Raw genomic sequence first — 25,564 nt, 5'->3', positions numbered from 1 at the left:
CAGATAGATGGGTGCAGTGCAATGGGGGCTCAGCCCAACCTCAGCCATTCTCCATCACCACCACTCCTGGCAGCTGCCTTTGAATCAGCATTTCTTCTGCAGAGTTTTACTTCACATGTGCTCACAGTGAGTACTGTTGCCTCTCAGTTCACTCAGACTTTGTCAGAAATCTGGAAAAACCACCGCATGAGCAGGAGGAGCCAGTGTTACCACTGAGATACATGGAGAAAAGCACTGCAGAGACTTAGGGACACTCTGGCTCATCTGAAAATGTGAGTTTCCAAGGTATCAGAGGTACATCAGGGCTCACTGAATCCAAATTCTGATGTCACTGGGTAATACTTCTTTATTATTTTTTTCCATATTCTAATATAAATGATAGAATTAATCCCAAGTTCTTTATCTGTTGCATGTTTTATGCATACCTATCCATTCTTTGTTGTCTCTGCAATAAAAAAAAAAAATTGTACTGCATATATATAGTCAAAGAAGCTTTGATAGAATCTCTCCAAATAGAGTTCACCTGCCAGGAAAGGCAATTTTCTTCTCCCGTATTTGCAATACAATTTGCAGTATAATTACTTCTCAAAGCCTCATGGAAAAAGAAAACCAAAAAGCACTCAGTAAAACAACAGAGAGAAACAGTCCTAGATGTCTGTATTCTTGGCCTTATGTGCACACGTGGCTCCTCTGCTTACCCACACACCCAAAGCATCCTGTAGGCTGTTGCTGCTTGCTCCAGCTCCCCTGCTATGGCCCAGCCATGGAAGCTTTCCTCCAGGGCTGTCTCTCTGCTGGCTGCTGCTCGCCTGGTGTGTTAGAAACATTGGTAGATTTGCTGTGTACAGAACAGAACAGACCTAGCTGTGTGTTTGTGTACATGGGGCTAATCTTACTGAATCCAAACATACCACATAATCACTGCTAAATAAAGGCTAAAGCAAAGCAGATGTATCCAAAGAGTGTTGGAGCACCAGAGTGACAGATGCTTGTTGGCCATTTACAAACATTAATTAACATTAATGTACTGTTCAGACATCAAATTAGCACAATCCCTTGAGGAAAGTGACGTTTTAGAGCCTTAAACTTCCCTAGAACAGGGGCAGGGGCTGCAGCTGGCCAGGCTGCAGGGCTTTGGTCCTCTGAAGGACAGGGAGGAGGCAGCTGCAGCCAGCTGTGTGCTGAGGAACATCAGCTGGCAGGTGCAGGGCAGGGTGTCAGCGGGCAGCCTCGCTGCATTCTGAATAGCTATCAGTAAATAATGGTTGGGCATTCAACAGGCTGGCTGTGTGACACAATGCCAGCAGCAGTGTTGAAGCAGGCCGTGAGTTCCCCCTGTTCTTTTCAGATGGAAGAGTGCTTGGTCTCCTGCAGTTGGTTGTGTGGTCCCAGCCATGTGAGCAGGGCAGGTGTGGTGGCTGTGCAGGAGGGCTGGGATGTGGCACATGGCTGCACGATGGCCCCGAGAGAAAGCTGACACAGGTCTGCAGAATTCAGGTTGGAAAGCATTACAAAAAATAATGGGGCAGATGGTCACAGCACATTCTGTGAGAAGCACTGTTCTTTATTAATCTCTACCAAGCCACTAGAAATATGGACATTTATTTTGCCACCGTTGCCTACAGTAGCCCTGCACACACACCAACCCATGCAGGGATTGTGGAGGAGCCTTCCATCTCCGTTTGGCAACATACGTTTGTTTGTATTACTAGCTAAATTTATCCAATTCCAATTAACTGTTCTCTTCAGCATTTTTTCTCAGTGTAATTATCTCAACACCAGCAGGCCGTTGTTTTTCTAATAAGAATTTAATTTTGTTAGATATAATCATTTTAGGACATTTTTCTTCTGGACCAGCAATGCATAACTTTGTTTAGTTTGGCACAGTCAGAGATCATGGCTTATTTGCTTAGAGGGAAAGAGGAAAAGAGAAGAGAGCCATTCTCTCCCAGAATAATGTAGAAATCTGGTTATGTGGAGGCTAGAATGTGGTTTTACAGAAATATTGGCAAAGCCAGTAGCACTGTTCTAATTCTGCAGAGTGATGAACAACGTCAGGCTCTATCTCTCTGGACCTCCCCACTTTGCCAGGGTTCAGCTAAAGCCTGAGCCAGTCCAGCTTGACTGCAGGAGAAGAAGAACATGCCATTCTCTGTCACACAGGTTTTCCCCTGCTCTGTTCAGCAGCTTCTGTATCTGAGCCGTGGCTGGGAGCAGCTCGCTGGGCAGCCTCTCTGCTGGGGTTCTTGGTTTTGCCGCCCCCTTTTATGCTTTCTGGTGCTCTTTAAGAGCATTAAACAGTTACAGTACTCAGAAAGTTTTCCTCCGCTCATTTTGGCCCCGGTGATGATAAATCATATGGTATGCATATCATGGAATACATACGCGTGACACCAAATGGATTTCTATGTGGGTACCCATATGGCCCCGTCTGTTCTGTAAAGGTGGGTGTGTATTTGTCTGTCTGTGATGTCTAAGGAGCTTCTTTCAGGGTAGTATCTGCATACTCATAACTTAAATAAGATTGGATTGAAAACTGGGGAGATACTTCAATTTTTTCCAAGGAAGGAATTATCTAATGCAGTAAAATAATTAGGTTCTGTGATGCTCAGAAGGCAGCAGAGTGGTTCAAACTTTGCTCATCTTAAGGCAGGAGTTGAGGATGCCTGGCTGCTCTCTGGAGACGTGAGAGGCAGCTCATACACAGTCCCAGGCTTGAGGAGGAGCTTGGGCATCCAGATTGGTGGCTGGCCAGCATCAGTGCCCACTTCTCTTGAACCACAGAGAATAGTAACTTTGCTGGCCCAGCTGGTTACCTGGATTCTTGAACCTCTGGTTTCGGTCTTGACGGTGGGTCTGGTTACAACCAGAGTCTCATTTTGTCGCTGCTTAGTGAGTATACAGATATCACTGCTGCAGATAGCCATCCCTGCCATGGGCCACAGCTAAATTCTGCTGCTGTCTGGTGGAAGTCAGGAACGTAGTGAAATTGCCATGCTGTTTCTCAGCCCTTTCACTTTCCTTTCCCGTCTCCAAGAGCCTCGAATCTATAAACTTGTGATAACTGCAGGTGTTACCACCTGGAAATTGCCATGATATTGAAGAACCTTTATTTCCCTCTTTTTTTTTTTTTTTTTTTTTTTTTCCCTGGACAGGACAGTCAGAGTGTGCATATGTTTGTTTGTATGTGTAAGATTTTTTGTTCGGGCAAAGAGGCAACAACAAACACCCATGATTTACAATGCTTACATTGCCACGAAAGCCTTGGACCTACACAGCAGATTCAGTGCATACAAGGCAAGAATATAGTTGTGGTTCATTTTCTGTCTATTTTCTCTTTGGATTCACAGCTTCCTTCTTATCCATCACATCCTGTCTTCACATATACACAAACTTAACATTAGACAAGCTGTCCACGATCGTGCTGCTGAGGAATGTGATATTGTGCCTGCTCTGCACAAAGTGTTGAAGGCTGTTAGTTACAAATGTGTCACTGGTGTACTGTGCGTTATGCATTTATACTTGCTTTTTGGTTTTACGTGTAGCTCTGACCATGAAGATGAACTCACCAGCAGGGAAAATGCAAGTTCTGTTGGGAAAGGTTAAAATATTCTGCTCTTACAGCAGTTGAACATCATTTATATTTGACTCCTCCATGGCATTTATAGCTTTCATGAACATAACAGAGGTGTACCTGCGTTCATAGAATCATAGAATGGGTTTGAAGGGACCTCAGGGATCATCAAGTTCCAACCCCTCATTTCTTGGGAGCTCATGAGGCTGCTTATAGCAAATGCGGTTCACTTTGGGGGATTGATCCATTTGGCACTAATGGGTGCCCCCAAAGGCCTTGTGATTCGAGACAAAGGACAATTGCATACATGTTTCTCAGAGCCACCAAGTGACTGGGCACAACACAAATCCTTGGTAGCCAAACATATCCCTGATGGCCATAAAGGCCATAACTATGGCTACATGAAGTATTTTGTTCTGTTTGAGCCATCTGTAAAATGTTAGCTCTTGAATCATTCACATGTGGTAAATGTCTGATGTGGGAAAGGAAAAGCATTGTAATAACCTTTGCTTTATGGAGCTGTTTGGAAGATCTGCAAGTCCAGGAAGGGATCCTTCCATTTCCCCTAAAGCTGAGAATGTCATAATAGAGGCAGAAGAGAGGATGTTCACAGCATCTCCTCTGTTGTAGGTAACGGGAACTTAACGTTTCCAGGAACTGCAAAAACATGGATCTTGGCTGATAATAGTAAGAATTAATATTTAACTCAACTTGGACATTGTGTTAATCATGTGTATATATTGCATTTTATATTCATCCATCACACTGTCACAGCAGTACCTAGTAGATATTCTTTATGAGAACAGGAAAACAGCTCTAGCTTGAAAGGAAGCAGAAATGTAGAATATGCCTTTATTTCAACTTTTGACTAAAACTATTGATAATCTTGGAGATATAATTACTTTTCTCTCAGTGAATAAATACCTGCTTAAATACCGAAACCATCGTTTGCATCAAATCATCAGCTACTGCAAAAATTGGTGTGACTTCAGTGACTTCTGTTAATGTGCACAGATTACTGTTATCTGACTCTCTGGGCCATTGAATGGAGTCCTGCTGAGCAGGGGCAGCCAGCTGTGTGCTCCTCTGCTTCACTCGCCATCAGCAAAATTATCACCCACGTTCTGATTGCGGGACCTCGCTGCTGTTAACAGGGGAGGGGCAGGAAGAACCCAGCTCAACTCTCTGAATACAACAGGAGTCATGGCAGCAGCACCTAGCAAAAAAATATGCATATGATCTTTTGACATGTAAGTGGAGGAAAATTGCTGCTGAATCACTGGGAGGGAAGAAGTATGAGAGCTTAAGATGTCATTTTTACAGGCATAATTTTTACTCTAATGGCCTTTAACAGCATGTACAAGTCAGCGTAACGCTGTCAGTTGCAGCAGAGATAGGAGTACAGAAATGTAATGACTTGAGCTGCTTGGAAGAATTGTTTTCCTCCTGTAGTTAATTGGCAGTGTGTCATGGTTTTCTGTTTGCTGATTCAACAGCTGGAATGGTAGCTTGTGTCCTGGCTTTTCTCTCCATTTATTTGTTGAATTTCTCCTTCTGCTCTTTCCACAAATAAATGCAGCCTCTTGGGACTTGCAGTAACTTGCTATCAGGAATGTGACAGGAATCCTTTGATGTCCAAGACTGGGTAGCACTTTGCAGTAGGTGTCTCTCAGATAGTAAATAAACAGATATGCCAGGTAGATCTCCCTTGGGTCTAGAGTCAGAGGAGCAGTTGCACATAATGCCAAGAGAAGCACCATCTGTCTGAATAAGCAGTCAAAGATGTTACTGAAAATACCTGTTTGAATTCAAGGTCAATTTATTTCCTTGGGGAAGGAAACTGAAGAACATGGGAAATCCGAACTCAGTAATCTCTAGTAATAGAAGGTGAGGTTACACAAGCAGTGTAAGGAGGGTAATTATCCCAGGAAGAAAGAGATATTTATTTTTCCTTTGGAAATCAGTAAGAGATTACAACTTGACCATGCTGACCCTCGTTGTCTGATCGACTTGGAAAAGTTTGGGCTGAAGGGAGCTGTGGAAACCTCTGATCCATCCTTCCTCTTCCAACTCAAATCTGTCTTCATTTCTGTCAGGTTCCCCAGGGCCCTCTCCAGTTGAGTTTGGCATATCTTTGAGGCTGGGCAACCTTGCCTGTTCAAATCTGGACCCACTGAAGGCACACTAATTAAATCCTGTTATTGTAAATTATTTGGCTTCTCCGTGTGCTGCCAGAGGGATGTTAAGACCATGTCAGTGAACGGAGGAATTGGATTCATGGAATATTATAGATGTTTGCATTGCTCCACGAAGGGAACATTTCAGACAATGCCCTAGGAGAACATTTACTGTCAAATACTCCATTTCTTTGAAAGCAAAATTTTTCAGGGAAACAGACTGATTTTCATGCACGCATGAAACCAGAAGATGATGTATAAATGATGAAATTGAAATAGTTGAATGCTTGTTTCAACATTTTTCCCCCGTGACATTTTGAATCTTGCTTCAAAGAGATGTTAAAAATGTTTTCTTTTGACACTTTGATTTTATTTCAACCTTCTGTGTGGAATATATCTTCTAATTTTATCAAAATAAGGCAATTTAGCTGACTCCACATGACTGTTTTTAATTTCTGAAGAAAATTTGGCAATTTTTAGATTTTTCTGCCTGTTTAGTACAAACTTTTCAGTTCCCACTCAGTTCTTGACAAATTGTGCACCTCAAGGATGTCACTTTAATACACACAAGTAAGATGTACATGTGCGTACTTTTATCTGTCTCTTATTTTAATGGGCTGCTGGCACTTAGAATTTCTCAAAGGCTACTCTTCAGGTTTGTGGTTCAGTTTTAGTGTATGTGTGCTAATTTAATGTCTCTGTTTTATGATTCTACTGACCTCATAAAACAGACTTCTATATGCTACATACACATTATGTCTTGGTGTGAAGCCTGACTTAAAAAAAATCTCTTTGACAGAGATCATTATTTCCTTTTATAAATAGTTGTTGAAATTACGGCCACTTCTTCAATGCAGAACTGATATCCTCTGGGTACACAGATGGGCACCACATTGCAGAATGCCTGTGCTTCCAAAATCTGGAAGGTGCATCTACTAAACAATGACTATTAATTCATTGGGAAAATACACCCATCAGGCACGGAGCTGAATTGTACATGGTGTTGTTTAGAAGAGCTGAGAATTAATGGGTGCTTGCAATGTCTCCAATCTACTGGTTGTGCCAGGTGAAAATGCCAGGAGCTCAGCAATAGGGGAAGCAGAGGGGCATTTCTGCTGGAACCCGTGTTGGCACAGCGGGGCTGGGCTGGGCACTGCTCTCTCACCTCACAGCAATCCCTGTTTTCTGCAGCAGAACAGCTGTGTTCTGGAGCCAAGCCAGTAGTTTCCAACCAGCTGTAGAGGCATCTTCTCAGATCTGAACTGCAGGATCCCTGGAGACTTTTAAAAGGAAGTTGAAAATGTTCTCAGTTACACGTTTAGAGTGAGACTCGTTTGGGTTGTAAAGAGATTTTAATGCTGCTTTATGAGCTGAATTATAAAACATTTTGCAAAAGATGTTCTTTTATAAATATCCTCGTGACATCTGTATGGTCAAGAAGAAAATGTCTGATGTTCTGTAGCTGAGTGTTTACATTACTTCCTATCAATCATCTGGAGCAAGAGAGAGTTCAAGGACATATCTAAACTCAGTTTTTGGGTACAGAGCCTTTGCAAATCGACTGTCTTCATAGTCTACCCTGTGAGATTTCTGTTGTGATCTTCCTCACTCTGTCATGTTCAAATCAGAGAAACTACAAGACTGCTTGAGCAAGGAGCAGGGGATTGAAAGTCATGGCCATTTCTTGGCTCTGCTCTGATCTCCAGTGTGAACATGGGTAAGCCTCTGGCCTCCAGCTCCCTATCTCAGCAGTGGAAACATCAGTGCTGCCCTGTAGTGTGTGCTGAAATCTAAAACTTTAGAATTTGAAAATATTTCATTAGGAACCTAAGACAGGTCAGGACCTCCGGAAATTTGCAATAGGATGATATGGTTGCTGATCTGCTTGTGGGCATGTTTAACTTCGGAGATGGATTTTCTGGTTTTAGGCTTGATATACCTCTTGATGTAGAAATGTGATAACAGGTGGATAGCACAGGAAATAACGGGCAAGTTGATTTTTTATCTCAGAAGATATTTTCTGTTCAAAGCTGGGTGTTATTTTAAGAACATGAATCTATTGTGCTGTGAATGTGTTAGAATGAGTGGGAGAAGAAAGGTGAGCGCAGGGCACTTCTCCTCGATGGGCAAAAGCCTGGAAGCCCTGGGGAGAGCTGTCCTTGTGGCTGGAGGTTAAGGCCAGGGAATGGGGAGGAAGAAAAACAATTCAGTTAGGGAAAAGCACCCTTAATGTTACTGACATTTTCACAACTGTGAAACACTTTGTTAATTTGCAGTAACAACCTTTGCAGCTTTGCCAAAATACATGTCCGTTGCCATTAGAAAAACTCCAACATTTACTCAGTTATGGCTAAATAGAAGGAAGGTGAACTCATTCATTGTGGTAAGGAGGGTGCAGACACTGTGACTAAGCGCAGGAGGAGGGGAGGCAACATGGGAGGTCACTCCTTTGCTCAGCGACTTCAGACAAACCACAGCATTAATCTGTGCCTCATTTTCCCTAGCTGGAAAATAGAAAATATTGGCTTTTCCCTGCAAGGGACTCTGAAACCTTATTTACTCATGCTGTGAAAATAGTCCGAGCTGCTTGTCTGAGAGGAAGTCAATAGAAATAGGCTATAGAATCATTTTTTACCACTGTTTCAAAAAGGCCGAAGAAACAAGCTGAAGAAAAGGCTTTACAGTTTTATTTTTAGAAGACCTGAAGGTCTCCTTCAGTGATGGTTGTTCTCTTGCTTTCTGCTTGCAGGTACTATGCTATCTGTTGCCAGCCACTGGTGTACAGGAACAAGATGACTCCACTGCGTATTGCTGTAATGCTTGGAGGCTGCTGGGTAATCCCGACATTTATTTCTTTCCTCCCTATCATGCAAGGCTGGAATAGCATTGGCATCATTGATTTGGTGAGTAGCTTAGGAGACATACCATCTTGGTACTAAATATATTCCCTGCTGTATATTCTTTTAAAAAGGAAAAGAAGGCAAGGAGGGCTAAAGGAGGAACCCCTTGTTACTGATTCAGAGGGCCTGCTGAATTCCTGGAAGGTGTCTTTATGGGCATTTGCAAGGCTGCTGCCCACTGCCCTGTATCTGATGCAGCCCCTTGTCTTCTGAGGCCACAGCAGCCCAGACCCACACCACCTATCTGGTCCTTTTCTAGTGCATTTGAGCAGATTTTCTAGTGCATTTGAGCATTCTTAGTGTAAGACATATTCTGATGTGCAGGTCAGTGAGCACTGCAGAAAATGCACAGCATCAAGTGAAGTTATTCCTCTTTGCAATGTCTGAACTGGGCTGTCAGGCTGATTTTCAATAGCCAGGTTGAGGCGTCTCTGGGATGCTGGAGCTGCATCATGGGAAGGTCCTATAGGCCTTGGGGCCAGCAAAGCTCACAGTGTGAGCACAGGCAGGAGGGGCAACAGCAGGTAAGTGAAGTACTGCATATAGGAGTGGGAAAGGAGGAGAGAGAATAGCAAAGTGGTGGTGAAGCTTCCTAGCAAACAGCCTGCTGGTATCAGAGGAGCAGCACTGAATTTCTTCCTTTCTTTGTCCTTCTTCCCCCGGCCCTAGATTCAGCAAAGGCAGTTCAACAAGGCTTCCAACTCCACGTACTGCATATTCATGGTCAACAAGCCATACGCCATTACCTGCTCTGTGGTGGCCTTTTACTTTCCCTTCCTGCTGATGGTGCTGGCCTACTATCGCATCTACGTCACTGCCCGGGAGCACGCCCGGCAGATCCGGGTGCTGCAGCGCGCAGGGACCCCTGCTGACAGCCGGCACCAGCCTGACCAGCACAGCACGCATCGCATGAAGACCGAGACCAAAGCTGCCAAGACCCTGTGCATCATCATGGGGTGCTTCTGCCTGTGCTGGGCCCCCTTCTTTGTCACAAACATAGTAGACCCTTTCATAAACTATACGGTGCCGGGGAAGTTGTGGACAGCTTTCCTGTGGCTGGGCTACATCAATTCAGGGTTGAACCCCTTCCTCTATGCCTTCCTGAACAAGTCTTTCAGACGTGCCTTCCTCATCATCCTGTGCTGTGGTGATGAGCGATACCGAAGGCCTTCCATCCTGGGGCAGACAGTCCCCTGTTCCACCACCACAATAAATGGATCAACTCATGTGCTAAGGTGAGTGTTTATTCCTCAGCTGCTGCAAAATACCTTGAGTCACTGGAAAGAGGGTTTCTCGTGAGTTTTCTTAAAGGATCATTTTTGCATTGCATTTGAAATAGCTGATGAATTAACTATTCAAAAAGGAGGGAGCAGGAGAAGTGCACAGAAATCCTTAAGGTGCTCCAACGACCAGTGGTTTATACGTACCCAGATGCGTACTGGAGTGCACAGTTTCTCCAGAGGCGTGTTCAGGAAACAGTTGGGAGGAGGCAGTAGTTGTGCGTGCATGCTGGAAGTCCTATTGCTTTTTCTGAGAAGAGCAGTTTGACTGCAGGGGAAGCACCTTGCAGGAGGCTGCCTTCCCTTTGCTCTGTTTGCCTCTTCTCCTCCAATTCTGCTTTTGTAGACCCGCTGGCCGGTGCTACTGCTCCTGAAGTGATGAAAGGCAAAGGATGGCACTGTGGGATCCCAGGGAATGTGAATCCCCCACACCTCACACATCCATCCTTTGTGTCACACCACAGTGCTTTTTGCAAGAGGACTGGGTGTGGTTGGGATGGCAGCAGGCTCAGTGCTGGGACACATCCTGTGCTCCCTTCTCCTCACTGAGCAGCGGAGGCAGAGCACTGGGGAAGACAGGGAGGAGCAGTTATCTCCATAATATCAGAATGAGCTGTATTCTCTGAAAGAAAATCCGCAGGTGTTTCTGTGCAATTGCCTGAGAGCTGTTTGGTTCTGGCGGTAGATGAATTCATGGCTCCATACTTGCAGATAAGGGCTCAGTAGCAGAGTTTGTGTTCAGAGCTGAACCCGTTTGGAGAAAAAATCATACTTCCAGCTGTGCCTGATCTGTTGGTTTGTCTCTGATTTGCACCCAGCTCCCTTCTGTAAGTTTTGGAAACAGTCCTCGGCTCTGTAATGGATGGGAGACAGGGCAGGGCTTGCCACAACCCCAAGACAGGCTTCTCATGCTTTTTACATCATGAAGGACGTTAAAAACTATATATCTTCTGCTGAGTAAAAGCTGTTCAAGGGCTAAGGTCCCAGAGCCCTCTGCCTGTGATGGATACAGGGCACAGTGCCATGATGAGCCTGTGTCAGTGCTGTGTGGTTGAGGCAGATGCTGCTCAGCTGCAGAAGGAGGCCGGGAGCTGCAGAAACAAACACTGGGAATGTGGCTGTGAGCAGGGAAGAGAAATGGGTTTGCTTTGGCCACCATTGGTGGGGGGCTTCATGCTGTGACAGCCTCCCCCGGTCATGACCTCAAACCTGCCAGAGTTCAAGGAGTGTTTAGACGATACTCAGAAATATGGTTTGAGTTTTAGGTAGTCCTATCTGCAGCCAGGAGTTGGATTTGATGATCCTTGTGGGTCCTTCCAATTCAGGAAATTCTGAGGTTCTATGATTCTAATGTTTACCTGGCCAGCCCACTGGCCTAAGCACAGAGAAAGAGCAAGTGGTGTCTGTTTGGGCTAGTAAGTGCTGCAGCAAGGTACTTCTTGTGAAAGTACTCCCATTTCCAGATCCCCCCTCATGCTTGTACCGTGTGGCTCCTGCAAACAAGACCTCCATGGAAATGAATAACAAGTTTGAGGACTGTCTGACCAGCTGCCCTGCCTTGCTGCAATCCTGTCAATGTGATAAACACTATAAAATGCTCCATGAGAACTAACTCTGCATAGGGCATCTTGTTCACTTCTAGCTTGTATGAGTTATTATATAGATAAGAGTGGGTCCCCCTCTCTTCAGTTCACTGCAAGGCACAAGCTGCATTCCCTCCTGCCTTTCTGTGTCCATCCTCTTGCAGAGAAAGGCACCGAGGGCTGCTGAGCAGGACTGCTCTGCACATCAGCACTTCAGACACAATTATTTTCTATTTTTCTTGGCTTTGTAGCAGATGAGAAAAGCATGCCTTCCTCTCCTGTGCGGATTATGCACTGCTTGTGACGGAGGCGTAGGGATTAAAGGAAAGGTGACTAATTGTAGTTTCTGGACTTAATCTCACTTGTGGAATTTTGAATTCTTTGGTGCTTCTCTATTAAATGCAGAACAGTTTGGACTCAGCTCAGATGGAAGGCATTGTCTCAAGATGTAATGCACATTTGCTTTATAGCTTGGAAATCCTGTGCCCAGCAGCTGAAATACTGAAGCCTTCCTAAAGCCTGTGGGCTGGTCTCATACTAACCCAGCCGTGAAGAAGCCTGGGGGCTGGGCTTGGTTCACACTCTTCCAACCTCAGAGTTTTGTCCTGATTAAGAGCTTCTGCACATGGGGGGGAAGTTGTGCAAGAGGGATGCTGCAGTTGTGTCTTGTACCCCGGCAGGAAGAGCATGGAGAGCCCTTGTGCTGAATGCAGGGCAGGCTTCCACCCCTATAGGTCTGCAGTTCTTGTATTAAGCTGACTGAATCTCTCAGCCTTAAAGGGATTCAGGAGTGGTGGAACAGGACTCGGACTTCTAACCCCTCCCCACATCCAATCTTGATAATATTCAGACTGTCCTTCTGCTCTGTCTGTCCAAACTGTTCTTCCTTTGCCTACAACCAACTCACTGGTGCTTCTCCAACAGCATGCTTGTCCTCATTAAAGGTAAAATTCAGGCTCTCACTCTTGGATGTGTTTGACCTGTGAACGCCTTCCAGAGAAGAAGCAATTTCTTCATTTTTTTTCCTGTTAGAGCCAAAATATTCCAGTGTTCCCATTTTGGGATTTTTCATGGTTGTATTAGGAATGGGGAGGAAAAAAAAACTGGAGGAGCAGAGCACAATAAACAGCAGTGGTGAGAACAGGCAGACCTCCTCAGCACACACAGGCTGACAGGCCAGTTGGGAGGCAGTCCTCATCCTTTCTTCAATTTATTTTTCAGTTGATGTGTGAAGACTGTGGTGCTCTGGACAAGCAGACAGGGAGAGGCTTTGCACAGCACAGCTGGGGCCTGTTGCCAGTCTGGTGGGATGGGAAGGCTGCATGCAGCTCAACTGCCTCACCACAATGGGAGGGAAACCCCAGCAGCCACCCTCTTTTCTCCCTAAACCCTGAAGCAAAAGATGGGAAAAGGATTTCCCATCACTAACTTTGCTCTTGAACTCTCCATCAAGTAATGGAGATACCCATTCTTTGAGCAGGGTAAGGTGTGGTGTAAAGTGTGGTTGGAAGATATAATGAAGAGGCAGGAGACAAGATTAGTTAGAGCTGGATCTGTCTGTACAATGGGCAAGAGTGGTAGAATTAAATATTCTTTCAGCTGTGAAAGAACAATTTTGCTTTCCTGTTTTTAAAACTTGCTTTCTGCAAGCATGGGAACTGCCAGAACACATATTTTTGGCCCTTTGTATCCACCTATTTCACTTCTGACGTGTACTATCAATTGCAATTTAGGCAGGACACATGCAAATAGTAAATTGAAATCTGCAGGTGTGGATGCTATCTGAAATTCATACCCTATTCAATTTTCAAAGGCTGAGATTGCAACTCACATGTCATATGCAGAGGTTTGTTTCTTTGGTTGCAGCACAAATTGTGTAATATATAAATATGAATTTCTATTTATCTATGAGTATAAATATACAAATGAATTCGCAATTCACAGTTCTAAGAGACTATGGTGTGAAATATTATGCATGGAAAGGATTTGGGGATCTTTCTGACTAACAAGTGGATAGGAGAATTTACAACGAGCTCTCATCTAACATAATGCAAAAATAAGCAGAATAATTCACAGCAGTACGTACAGCTTTCTGGACAACTCCAACATGTATTCAGGAGTCCTGTGCACCACCAGAGTGAAAACAAAATGCCATAATTATCTGAAAAATGCTGCTTCCTTTTTAAAACATATTGCTTGCATATCTTTTGTTATGCATAGACATTTGGTTAAAGCAAAGCAACAAGCTCATACCTTTGGGAATCATTCAACTCTTGTACTGCACAAGGGGATTGGAACCCAGCTCAGCAGTGCTTAAATTCTTGGATAAATCAAGTTCTGAAATTTTGCCACAGCAGAGAAGGTGAAGTAGAATTGAGCGATGATCAGAGCAGACAGACTCTGGAACGTCTGGGTCAAGTACATCCCTTTGGTGTATTCCCTATTTCCGTCCAGAGGTGCAATGTTCAGCACAGAGCAGTGTTAATCTCCTCTGGGAGAGCTATAGCAAGTTAGTTTATTTACTCATTTTCCAGCACAAAGAGGCCTTCTCAGACAGGACTGATGCCAATGTCATTTCTCCAAACTAAAGAACATCCTGATTTTCCTTTTAGAAGAGCCAAGAGAAACAAGACAGGGGGGAAGAAAAGCAGCGTGCAACTTTGGGGACTGGAATTTCATTGTCCTCATAAATACAGAATTAAATAAATAACCCAGTCAACCCACACTCATGTCAGCACTCTGAAGGTGCACAAGGCACGGGGAGAAGAGCACAGTAAATCACTGTGTGCAGCCAGCACTCAGTGCTGGAGCGTGGCTGCTGAGCCTTATTGGCCCCTGTGGGGAATGTGAGTGATGGAGTCGGTAAATCTGAACAGGCACTGCAATGCTTGGCTCCTCATTTTGTGGAAGTGTAGCAGCTCCCTGGCTTGCAGCTGCACTGGAATAAAAAGAAGTCCTCCCTGGCTGCAAGGAAGCACGGCTCATATGTGCTGTGCCCACCTTGCTCCTGCCCCACTGGGTCTGATGCAGGGCAGGTGTGTGCAGGGATTGTAGCACTGTGCTGCTGCTTCCAGTCTGTAAGGTGTTGGCAGGAGCTCTTCCTCCCTCCTCTCCCTTTCCTGGCCAGTAGCAGAGGAGACTCTGGTACAGAGGCTTCGGTGTTCAGGAGGGTGGATGGGCTGACTGTGTTGCATTACTTCTAGAAGCAATGAAACAATGAATGAATTAAAGAAGCTGCCCTGAATAGTCGTATAGGTCCTGGAGCCCTCCTGCCTGCCGGGCTGCCAGTACAGAGTCTCCACTGCTGTGCTTACAGGTAAAATCCTGCTGTCCTGCCTCCTCCTGTTCCTCTTATCTCTTATCCTTCCTTAGGCATTAAGGCAGCCACAGAGACCACGGAATTCCCGAGACAGAGCAAAGCAGTCAGGGTGGGACAGCCCTGTGCTGCGGCTGCTCCCGCACAGCCCAAGCAGCTGCACGCTGGGCCCCGGCACCCGGACAGCCTGCAGACCACAGCCTGGAAGCACAGCCCCTCCTCGCTGCTGGCCCACCTCTTCCCTGGCTCAAGGCCATCCCTTGATGGGAAAAAGGTGTGTTGAGCTTCAGCCAGGAACGCACGCCTTCACTACCACCTTCCCCCATGGAACAGCGGTGGCTGCTGGAGGAAGGAGAGACGGCGGTGACAAGGGGCATGGATGGGATGAGCTCACTGCCTGCCCTGATGAAACCCACAGAAAGCATACAGGAACAGCAGCGGGAGCCTGGGCCCAGCTCAGCCACTGCTACACCACGCTAAATATTTCTTTTTGCTCTCCTTCTCCCTCGCACACGTACCCATGCTCATGGAAACAACTCATTGCATAAGCCAGCAGGAAGGGGTTTCTGGAGAGGAGGTGTTCATGGGCTGCTTCAGGAGGTGCTGCATCCTGGCTCTGTTTGTGCTGCTGGAAGCAGGAGGGTGCTACAGGAACCTGGGGTCCGTCTCCTGGCTGCAGCAGCTGGCCATGGCCAAGGAAGGGCCTCGCTACTGCTATGAGAGAAAAAGAGATAGTTCATTTCAATACATGCACAACTTTGCTTAGACAAACTTGCAAAGTCTGGCCCAGAGTTTGAGAGGTCTTCCAGTAGTAGTGCATGCAGCTTCAAAGCCAACTCCTTGCATTGGCAGGGCACACTGAGCTCCATCTAATTAGATGAATGGGTAAAACCCGCTATTATTGGTTCTTCTAGGGCATCTGAAGGTTATAACTTTGGTTTTGTGTTTTCACTCTTAAGGAGAAATAGGCATGTGGGATCACAGTGCTCACTGTAGCAATTGCACACATCAATACAACGGGAAAGGCATTACAGCAAAGCTGTGATGACAGAAGGACCAGCACAGTAGAAAGGTACTATAAGGAAGGGAAGCAAATTGCTCACCTGTGTCAGAAGATTCTAGGTTTGCACAGGAAAGCTTCACCAAGGAGGGATCTCCAGAAAGAAATTTTTCCCAGTGGCATTCAGCCCTTAAATGAGGTCTAAGAGAGGTGCAGCCAGGCTGCAGCCTTTCCTATCACACAGCTGAACTGCCTTCACCTGTGCTCCCAGGGCTGACCAGGTCCTTTCCCCATGTGCTCAATCGGTTGTTCAGGCCATGACTTAACACTTACCATACACTCACAAACAGAACCAGCAAGGGAACAAAATCCTGAAAAAAGTATTTGGATAAAAAAACATGAATTACGAACATGTAGTCTTTATCTTATTTTGACCAAGTTTCAAAGTGAAGTGGAAATGAATCTTTTGTGGCAGTTTTTGAACACAAAGGATGCAAGACTTTGGCTTAAAACTGCATTTTTATTTTAGCACTAACTATTCTTCTGAAAGGTTTTTTTTCCCTTTACAGATACTGAATAGATTTTTCTGTAGACGTTCTGTGTTTTTTTTCTTATCACTCAAGGATCATTTGGGAAAGAATTTCAGTGGCAGAGTATTACTGCCCAAAGGTATACAGTTATTTACAGAAAATCATCATAGAATAATAGAATCGCAGAATGGCTTAGGTTGGAAGAGATCTCAAAGATTATCTCGTTCCAACCCTCCTGCCATGGGCAGGCTTGCCAACCACCAGCCTGGGCTGCCTAGGATCCCATCCCACCTGGCCTTTAATGCCTCCAGAGATGGGGCATCCACTGCTTCTGTGGGCAGCCTGTTCCAGCACCTCACCACTCTCCAACTAAAACATTTCTTTCTAACATCTAACCTAAATCTCCCCTCTTCTAGTTCAAAGCCATTTCCCCTTGTCCTATCGCTATCAGACTGTGTAAAAACTTGGTCCCCCCTCTGCTTATGAGCTCCTTTCAAGTACTGAAAGATCACAACGAGGTCTCTGGGGAGCCTTCTCCAAGCTGAAGAAGCCCAACTCTCTCAATCTTTCTTCAAAGGGCTCCAGCCATCTGACCATCTTCATGGTTCTTCTCTGGACCCCGTCCAACAGCTCCATGTCTTACTTGTGCTGAGGGCCTCAGGTATGGACCCAGTACTCCAGATGGAGACTCACAAGGGCAGAGGACAGGGGGACAGTCCCCTCTGTCTCCCTGCTGCCTCCCCTCTGTTAATGCAACCCAAGATACTTTTGGCCTTCCAGCTTTCACCCATCTGGACCCCCAAGTCCTTCTCTGCAGGGCTGCTCTCAAGGAGTTCTTTTCCCACTCTGTACTCGTATCTGGGATTACCTCAACCCATGTGCAACGCTTTGCACTTGACCTTATTAAATCTCATTAGATTCTCACATTTCCACTTCTTGAGTATGTCCAGGTCCCTCTGGATGGCATCCCTTCTTTCTGTTGTGTCATTAGCACCACTCAGCTTGCTGTCACCAGCAATCTTGCTGAGGGTGTGCTCAATCCTATTGTCAGTGTCACTGATAAAGATGCTGAAGAGCACCAGTCCAGCATGGACCCCTGGGGGACACCAGTCATGACTGGCCTCCACCTGGACGTAGAGTCATTGACAACAACCTTCTGGTTATGATCATCTAACCAATTCTTCATCCACCGAATAATCCAGCCTTCAGATCCATCTCTCTCCAATTTAGAGATAAGGATGTGATGTGGGACCATGTCAAAGGCCATGAACAAGTCCGGGTACGACATCAGTTGCCTTTCCTTTGTCCATCAATGCTGTCACTCCATCACAGAAGGCCACTAGTTGGTCAGGCATGCCTGCCCTTGGTGAAACCATAATCAGACCATTTTGGCCAGAAATTCTGCCTGGCAGGAACTGCCTGGGAATTTTAATGGTCTAGCAGTATGGGTCAGAGTTCTGACACAGTGCATCATCTTCTTGACTAGAAGGTCATTAGCCACAAGATGGATCATTTGGATCCATTCTGTTGTTTCCTTCATTGCTTCATTGTTTGCAGTTCCATGATAGATTGCCATAGATCATTTTGGAGGCACACTGACACCAGCAGACGTTTTGCTGTGCTGGCGAGCAAATACAGGCTATGGAGCCTTAGGACGCCAGCTGTAGTTTCTCCAGCTGTCACTTACTATTGGGAGCCAGTAGACAAGAAATTCATGTTTGCAAAGTAAACAAAGAACATTCCCACTAAATTCTTTTTAGAAATGTTCTGAGCAAAGGATTGAGACATCCCCCTGACATCTCCATCCCCTGCAGTTTTGCTTCCATGTAATTCCTATTTTAAACAGGAGTTTAGAGGGAAGATGTGAAGGTTTTTGTTTCAAGAGAATCTGATGAAATACCGACTGGGTGCAGCTAATGTCTTTGCATGTATCCAAACTCGGATTTTGAGTTTTGTCCTTGTTGACAGAGTTTTATTTTGCTTCACCTTAGCAAATTGATGCAAACATGATGTTTGTATGCAGGCAGACCACAGTGCTCCACTTTGCAGTGGCTGTAGGACCAGATAGGAACCTCTGTGTCAGGAGTTCTGTCCTTAGGGATCCTCCTGTGCTCAGCAAGAGGCACAGGAGAAATGAATGAACTTTTTCATCTAATAGACAGAAATCTATTGGTGGACTTCTCATTAAAATGCAGTAGTGACATTTTTTGTGCTGCAGGTGCCTGGATAAGCTGTGCTGACATCCATGGGTGATGTTAGGCAGACCTTTTCACCAGGACCATATGTCTGTGAGTACAACATCAGGCATGGCCAGAAGTATAACCCACATAGTCCAAGTACTGAAGGAAAGTACCACAGGGGTGCCCAGGGTCTTTCTGCTCAGTACTGAGCCATGGCAAGGAGAGGTACCATCCCAAGATGTGAGGTACTATACCAGTCAAGGCATTTTTAATGAAATCCATAGGGGTGACCAAGACCTCGAGAACATTCAGTTCATTTTAACACAAGCCCTGAGCTGATCCCACTGGGCAACGCCACCAAAGACTGGAAAGGGAGAAGAAGCATTTGAATTAAGGACTAATGCTAGCATAAGAAAAAAAAAAAAGATAGAAAGTGGCCAGGAATAAATTCAAGAATGGAATCAGAAAAAAGCTTCTGGCCATCATGGCACTGATGTTTTGAAACAAGCTCTCCCTAAGACTAGTGGGAGAAAATGGCTGACTTTTAGCAAGTTGAAGCTTGATGAATATACAAAAGTCATGTCATTGTATGATATGATTGTGTCAGCAGCTGGGATCCCACAAAGCCCCGCTTTGCCCTTAACTCTGATCTTTGTGGAGACGAGAAGCAGCCCAAAGGTAGTCCTCAATAGCCTCCCCATGGCCTCCAAATACGTTTCTTTATTTGTGTCTTTACTCTTATTTCCCCATTTATTTTTCAGAGCGGCTATCTGATAATTAGTGTGTGCAAAATATACTGACGTATCATCTCCTTCTGCCATTTAAATCCAGGTTGGGCAAAGTAGTTAAAGGTAGTATGGGAAGGGGACAATTTTCTCCCAGGTAAGACTCACACCAGGGAAATTAAGAGTACAGCATTCATTAGGTCTTATTCTTCGTTGATAGCATTAATATTTGTCAGGAGATAATTTGGTTGTCACGTGAATTTCGTTAGCTGCAATTCCAAAAAGGTATTCTATAAAAATATATGAGATCACTAAACTCAGTAACAGATAAAAGAGTTTTGTAATTTTGAGGAGCTTTCTTGTAGTTTTTCATGAAGCTTTGCCAATATTTGCAATCAAACTTATGTTCCAACTTCCTTGGCACGATTTTACAACTTGGCAGCAATCTTCCCTACAGTCACAGCACTCACAAACACTGACTGGCAGTGTGAAGGCTCACAAGCAGGACAAAAAGAGCTATAAATACCTGGAGGTATGTGATAGCTCAAACAGGAGATACGGGCTGACCCAGGAAATGCAGGGTGAGATTATGCAAGCTGTTATGCAGAGAACATGGGGATCTGGGAATTTGGCTGTTCAACAGCAGCAAAAGTTCACACCATAACAATAAGAGAGTTGCAAACGTGGAGGAGCTGTGTTTTGCTCTGTGCAGCATCAAAGGGCCTATAAGCCAAAAATAGACGTCATCTTCTCCTTCTTTCCCCTCTTCCTCTTTTGAAGTAAGCTGCATGGATTTCTGTTTCTCCTGACTTTTACACATCTGGGTGTGCACAGGGCATCTTGCAGCCAATGGCACACCAAGCTCTTCCAGGCAGCTGATGTGCACCTGGTGCTTCTGCAGCACAGCCTGGAATCCGGACATGAGAAGAAGGAAGAAAAAGGCCAAGAGCTGCAAGAGGAGGAGACCTCCAGCATGGCCTGGAAAATGAGGAGTGTGATTGAAGGCAGACACCTGGTGTGCAGCAGGATATTGCAGCTGGGAACAGCAGTGGGAGTGCAACGATGTCAGGGCAGCATCCCTGCCATGCTCAGCCCAGTGTTTGGGCTGCATGGTGGTGGTTCCTGCAGCACAGCAGCCACCAGCATTACAGCATTGCAGCATGCAGTGCACCTCCAGCTTGTGTGGGGGCCGACTTATTATTTTACTGTGGGTGTTTTCTAAAGTTATTGCTGAAGCCTTTCTTTTTATTTGTAAATGTGATAGGCTTTTATTGAAGTTGGGCTATCCCCAGGGTAGGATGTCGAGACACTAATTTCTTCTCCCTCAGCTGTCATCTCTCAAGTGTGGGGAAAGGTTCTTCCTCCCACCTCTTCCCTGCCTTTTCTTTCCTAGGGATCTGTGCTAAATTTAAAAGCAGAATAGTGCTCAGATCTTTCTTGACAATTGAAAAAGATGGAAAAGGATGAAAATGGTGGGGAAGGTGTGGGACAACCTCAGCTCCTTGCGCCGGCTCCGTCTGCCTTCTGTGGTCAGCGTGCGAGCCCATCACCCAGCCTTTGGTCCTCTCTGACCACTCAGAAGCCCCACCAGCTCCTGCCAGCCCCCACCAGCCCATCCCACTGCCCATACAAGTACAGGATGCTTCTTGAGTACGCTGATGACTGTGTTGGTGAGGCCTTCCTTCAGTCAAAACTTGCCTGTCTTGCCCATAAGTACACATACAGTGGGCTGAAGCCTGGTGCACAGCTCCAAAAATACCTCGCCAGAGAAAAAAGAGAACTTGTGATAAAAGAAAAGCTTCTTGTAATTGTACAGAATGAAATCAAGAAATTTATCTTATTTCCTACAGAGGAGAAAGGGGATTAAGGTTTTAAAATACCACAGTTTCCTTCAATTTCAGTAAGGTAATCTCTTTCAATATGTCTGTATATTGGAAAAAGATTAGAGCTATGATAAAACCCCTTTTGTTATTTGGCCTAATACAAGACTCAGGATCAGAAGTTCTGTTCTGCATTGGTTTGTTGCTGGTAGGGAGACTGAGGGGTTGAAGGGCACCTTGAGCTTGGAAATGACTGAATGATCAACTAATTTTTGTCAATTTTTAATTGCATGGCTTGTGCTTTGGGTAACGAAGCCTATTGCTGTATCCTGGTGGGGTAGAATCCCCATTACTGCTTACTTTCTGGTTTGAGATTTACGTCTGTAATTTGTTGCCCCATCTGTGCCCCCCTGAGGAGCAGCTGACGGTTGGCTCAGCAGCACCCAGTGGTGGTGTGACCCACACAGAACGTGGGGGTCCCTGGGAAAGCCATTTCTACAGGAAACCATGAGAATTGGTGCTTCCTGGGCTGCCTGGGGAGCTGGGCTGCTCCTGACCTGCTCGCTCTTTCTACCCATTACCAGCAGAACTTCCCTGGCTCAGCCCCACTGCTCCGTAAAGCATTGCTTATTCTGTTTATCACCTGTGAACATGGAAAGTGATTTGGTTTACAGAAGTTTGCAGCAACCCGGCTGTGAGCAGCCCCTGCAGTGCTGTCGGAGGACGGTGCTGGAGGGAAGGGTGAAAAACGGTGTGAAAAGCCAAGGGGGGAAAGAAGCCATGGGGATGGCCAGAAGTGCTGCAGGTCAACGTCTCCTCTCTGTGCAATTACTGCTGGGTTTCACTTCACTGTCTCTCTTATTCAAATGGAAACTTTAAGTAACTTACATTACGTGTTGTCTTTTCCAATTAAACCTCTCTGGCCTTTCTCATGCATGACTGTTTCTTATTTCTCTCTGCTCTGCAAAGCCAGTTTGTGTAACAGACAGAGCATCCCCAGTTCTGGCTGTTGGCATGGAGCAGGAATGCCATTTCCCAGGGGGTGTGGTGTCGGTGCTTCCCCAGGGCCTCATCCCAGCCACATCTCTCTGCTCCAGCCTCCACAGCTTTCTTCCAAGTTTCCTTTCCTCTCTACTGCACAAGACAGCACAAGGAATCAGCATGGGAGTGCATGGCAGGAGGGATGTGGGACTGTCTGCCTGGTGTCTACTCTCTACATGCTTTATAAAGACGGGCTGGATTTCCACGTCTTCCATCCTTGCAGGTCTCCTGGGAGTAAAGCAAGCAGTTCCTTTCTGCATGAGGCTATTTGGATGGTTGTTTAAATTGGTTTGGAGGTCTCATTGAAGAAACAGAGCAAGATCTGTTGGGAGCAGCTCTAATCTGATTTCAGCTCGGTCCTTGCCGACAGGAAGCAGAATTATAGGACTGCCTAATTTAATCCCAGCCCTGCTTCCTGAATCGGCAGCACGATGCTAGGGAACTATCCAGGTTTATACACCTAAAGCAGAAAGGTGCTGCTGAGAAATGAATTCTTACTCATGCAGTGACATTTTGCTGACCCCAGCAGCACTGCATCCTGTGTTGGGAACATAACTTCTCCAAGAGAGCAGTGGGTGCTGGGAGGGTGTGATGAGATGGACAGAGCTGTGTGCAGGGCTCTGCTCCAGATGCAGTGAGCAGCCTGCTGCCTGGTGCACTGCACCCATCGGCCACAAGGAAGGAGTACCACTAATTTTGGTATCTAAACAAATCCTCTTTTGGATAGCAATTCACTGTCCACCTGCTTCCCTTCTGTGTATCTCCCAGCTGAGACCTCTGCACAGCTCTGCTGAGTGCTGGGGACCAACTGTTTCCCACCTCTCCACATTTTATCAGCCAAGATGATCTCAGACAAAGAGCTCTGCATGCCATAGGGTTAGAAATGCTATATAAATCCAAGTAATTATTATTAGATTCTATTATTCATTGTAGCAGCAGTTATCTCTAAAATTCAGGGCTAATTGCTTAAGAGCATTTTAATATTAGGTTAACTTATTTAATTTTTTTTTCTTCAATTTTAAATAACCCTCTTCCTTTCTGGTCAGTGTACAGAAAGCTTTCTGAGCTTTTTGAAAAGGCTGTTCATTTACCTGAATGCCATAAGGATGGACAGGGGGAATATTTCAGGATCCATCTCTCAGGCTTCCCCTCCTAGCAAAAGATAAACGTTGGCACAGTGAACAGTACCCAGAGGGCAGAGACCTTATGGGCACGGAGAGTGTTATAAGCACATCTCATTATCACTTAGAAAACATACTTTGCTTTCTCTGAATGGCACTGCTGTTTAACATCTTGGCTTTGAGATTTGTTTTCACTTTTGACAGTGAACCTTGGTGAGCTTTTCCAATTTTTTCTGACCATTATCTTTGGTTTGTAAATTTTGGCAGAAGGCAGCTACAGCAAAAGGACATACTTATAGCATAAAGTCTCCAGCAAAGCATAGATCTCCCAGGTTGCCTACCCATTTAGATTTGACCTCTGCAGCTAATGCCACTTGGAAGACCTTCATGCACCTGGGGCAGGGACAAGCCCTGCTGCTCACAGACATTTGGCCACCAATTTGGTTCCCAGTGACTCTCACCATGCCTGCTGCGATTTGATTGCTTGTTGCCATTTTGCCTCATTTATGAGCGTTAGCTGCTGCCTACATTTCTGATTGCAGGGCAGTCACCAGATCCAGCCTGTCTGGTCCCAGTGCTTACGAGGTACAGGCAGCAGTTCCACCTGCTGTGAGCCTGTCTGTTTTATTCACCCACCTGTGATTTCAGCTCTTAGCCAGCTGTGAGCATCTTTCCATCCTTAACTGCACTTTCAGAACAGTACATTGGCCATTTCAAGTCTTTTGTTTTTATTTATTAGGCATGGCAGAGATTATTCTTGCTGCTAACATCTGCTGTTCAGTGTGCATTTGCGTCTTGAACAGATGACCTGACCTGTGAATTGATGCAGACGTGCCTTTCTTTTGTTTTAGTCGCCAATAAAAATGCAGTAATTTTTTTCTGTATGCTTTTGGGAGTATACAGAGTCTTGCAAACACTGATATTACACACAGCTCAGTAAGTCTAATGCTGCATTAGCTGATGATTTCCAGTCCTTCCTTCTGAATTACTTTGCTCTTTGGCGAATGCAGGCTACCTTGGCATCGCTATCATCCATTATCATCCATAAGACTTTTAAAATTCAGGTAGCTACATTTAGAATGTGGTTTTATAAATCATCTTTGTTCTTCCTGTTTTGCTGTGCTTTACAACTGCATCTTTATTAACGTGATTTATGCCTGGCTTATGATGCCTCCATTGTTCATTATGCTATTAATGGGGAATTTTTCTAGAGAGCTTTCTTTGAAGAGTGATTCTCCCTTTGAACCTATGTCTTCAGTTAGCCCATTTAGTCCTGATTAACTGACATTTTTCTTGCCTAAAGAGCTCATTAAACCACACATTGCCTTTCTCTTACTGGTGAGCCACAGTCTCCTCCTTTGCAATGTATGAGCTCTTCAATATCTGAGGCTTTGTTCTTACACTGCAGGAATAAACCTGGATAAATTTTCTTACCATGAATGTCAAGCCTTCTGAAATCCTAGAATCTGAAGTCAAATTTCACTACAAGCTCCATTTTGCAGGAAGTGTAATCAGAAGGATATCCATCCCTTGGCTGAAACACATCAGAGTTCCAAGAACATTAGTGATTTCATTGTTAGGTGCTTTTTAAATTCTTTCCTCCATTTAAATCCCTTTATTTTTTTCCAGTTAACTCATTTATCAAAAATGTATCTCATTCTCATAGTTTAAATTCTTGGCATCTACTACTGCAAGTCTACATAAGTAGTTAGTACAAAGCAAGCTAACTATCCCAGTTGTTCAATTCATATTTGGGTTCAGCCTTTACTCTTCTTTCAGAATCAAACACTGTGAACTCCCGAAGAAATCACTGAAACACACAAAACACTACTAGCACGTCCCATGCCCAGGGTAATTAATTGCACTGTGAGATGGCAGAAGAAGACAAGACAGGCTGTAATCCTGGAGCAGCTGGAAGGAGCTCCTGCAATAATTACTGTCGTCTTCTGCAAACTTGAATCCTTATAGACCAGAGATAGTGGGTGAGCAGCAGCAGCTGTACAGCTCCAGGTGTGAGTGGTGCAGCTTTGATATGTGCAAAGCTCACCCCTTCCCCAGGTGGTGCTGGGGGCTGCTGCTGGGCCTGGCAGGAGGCATTTTTGTGCTTTGCCTAGATGTGATGTCACACCATGTGATGGGACATCCTCACAGAAGTATTATGGTGTTCTCACCTCTCTCAAAATGTCAGCAAAGGACAAAAATCCTGTTGGCCTTGAACTGTCCCAAGGGTTTGGGTCTTAGCAGCATTTTTTCTACCTCTGGAAAGACACGCAACAGCTGCTGAAGTGCACAAATGACAGGAATATGCTCTTTTTGA

At 45.2% G+C, this 25,564-nt stretch overlaps 1 protein-coding gene across 6 annotated transcripts in view; it reads left to right on the top strand.

Annotated features, from left to right (window-relative positions):
• HTR4 (5-hydroxytryptamine receptor 4) overlaps window positions 1-25,564 on the top strand; it is a 100,239-nt gene that overhangs the window by 48,645 nt on the left and 26,030 nt on the right. For 4 of the 6 annotated variants that reach the window (XR_016471337.1, XM_090150841.1, XM_090150839.1 and 1 more), the window contains exons 5-6: window positions 8,501-8,654; window positions 9,321-9,886. Coding sequence is in view for 5 of the 6 variants with exons in the window: in XM_090150841.1 (XP_090006967.1) it covers window positions 8,501-8,654; window positions 9,321-9,886 (720 nt within the window). In the remaining variant the exon portion in view is untranslated. Of the gene's footprint in view, window positions 1-8,500; window positions 8,655-9,320; window positions 9,891-14,886; window positions 16,377-25,564 lie in introns of those variants that run through there. The other 2 variants (XM_090150842.1, XM_031598062.2) reach the window with 2 other exon arrangements.

This window comes from Phasianus colchicus, chromosome 15, assembly GCF_987193195.1.
Source record: "Phasianus colchicus chromosome 15, bPhaCol1.hap1.1, whole genome shotgun sequence".
NCBI classification, from domain to species: domain Eukaryota; kingdom Metazoa; phylum Chordata; class Aves; order Galliformes; family Phasianidae; genus Phasianus; species Phasianus colchicus.
This window is presented reverse-complemented; position numbering and strand designations above follow the sequence as displayed.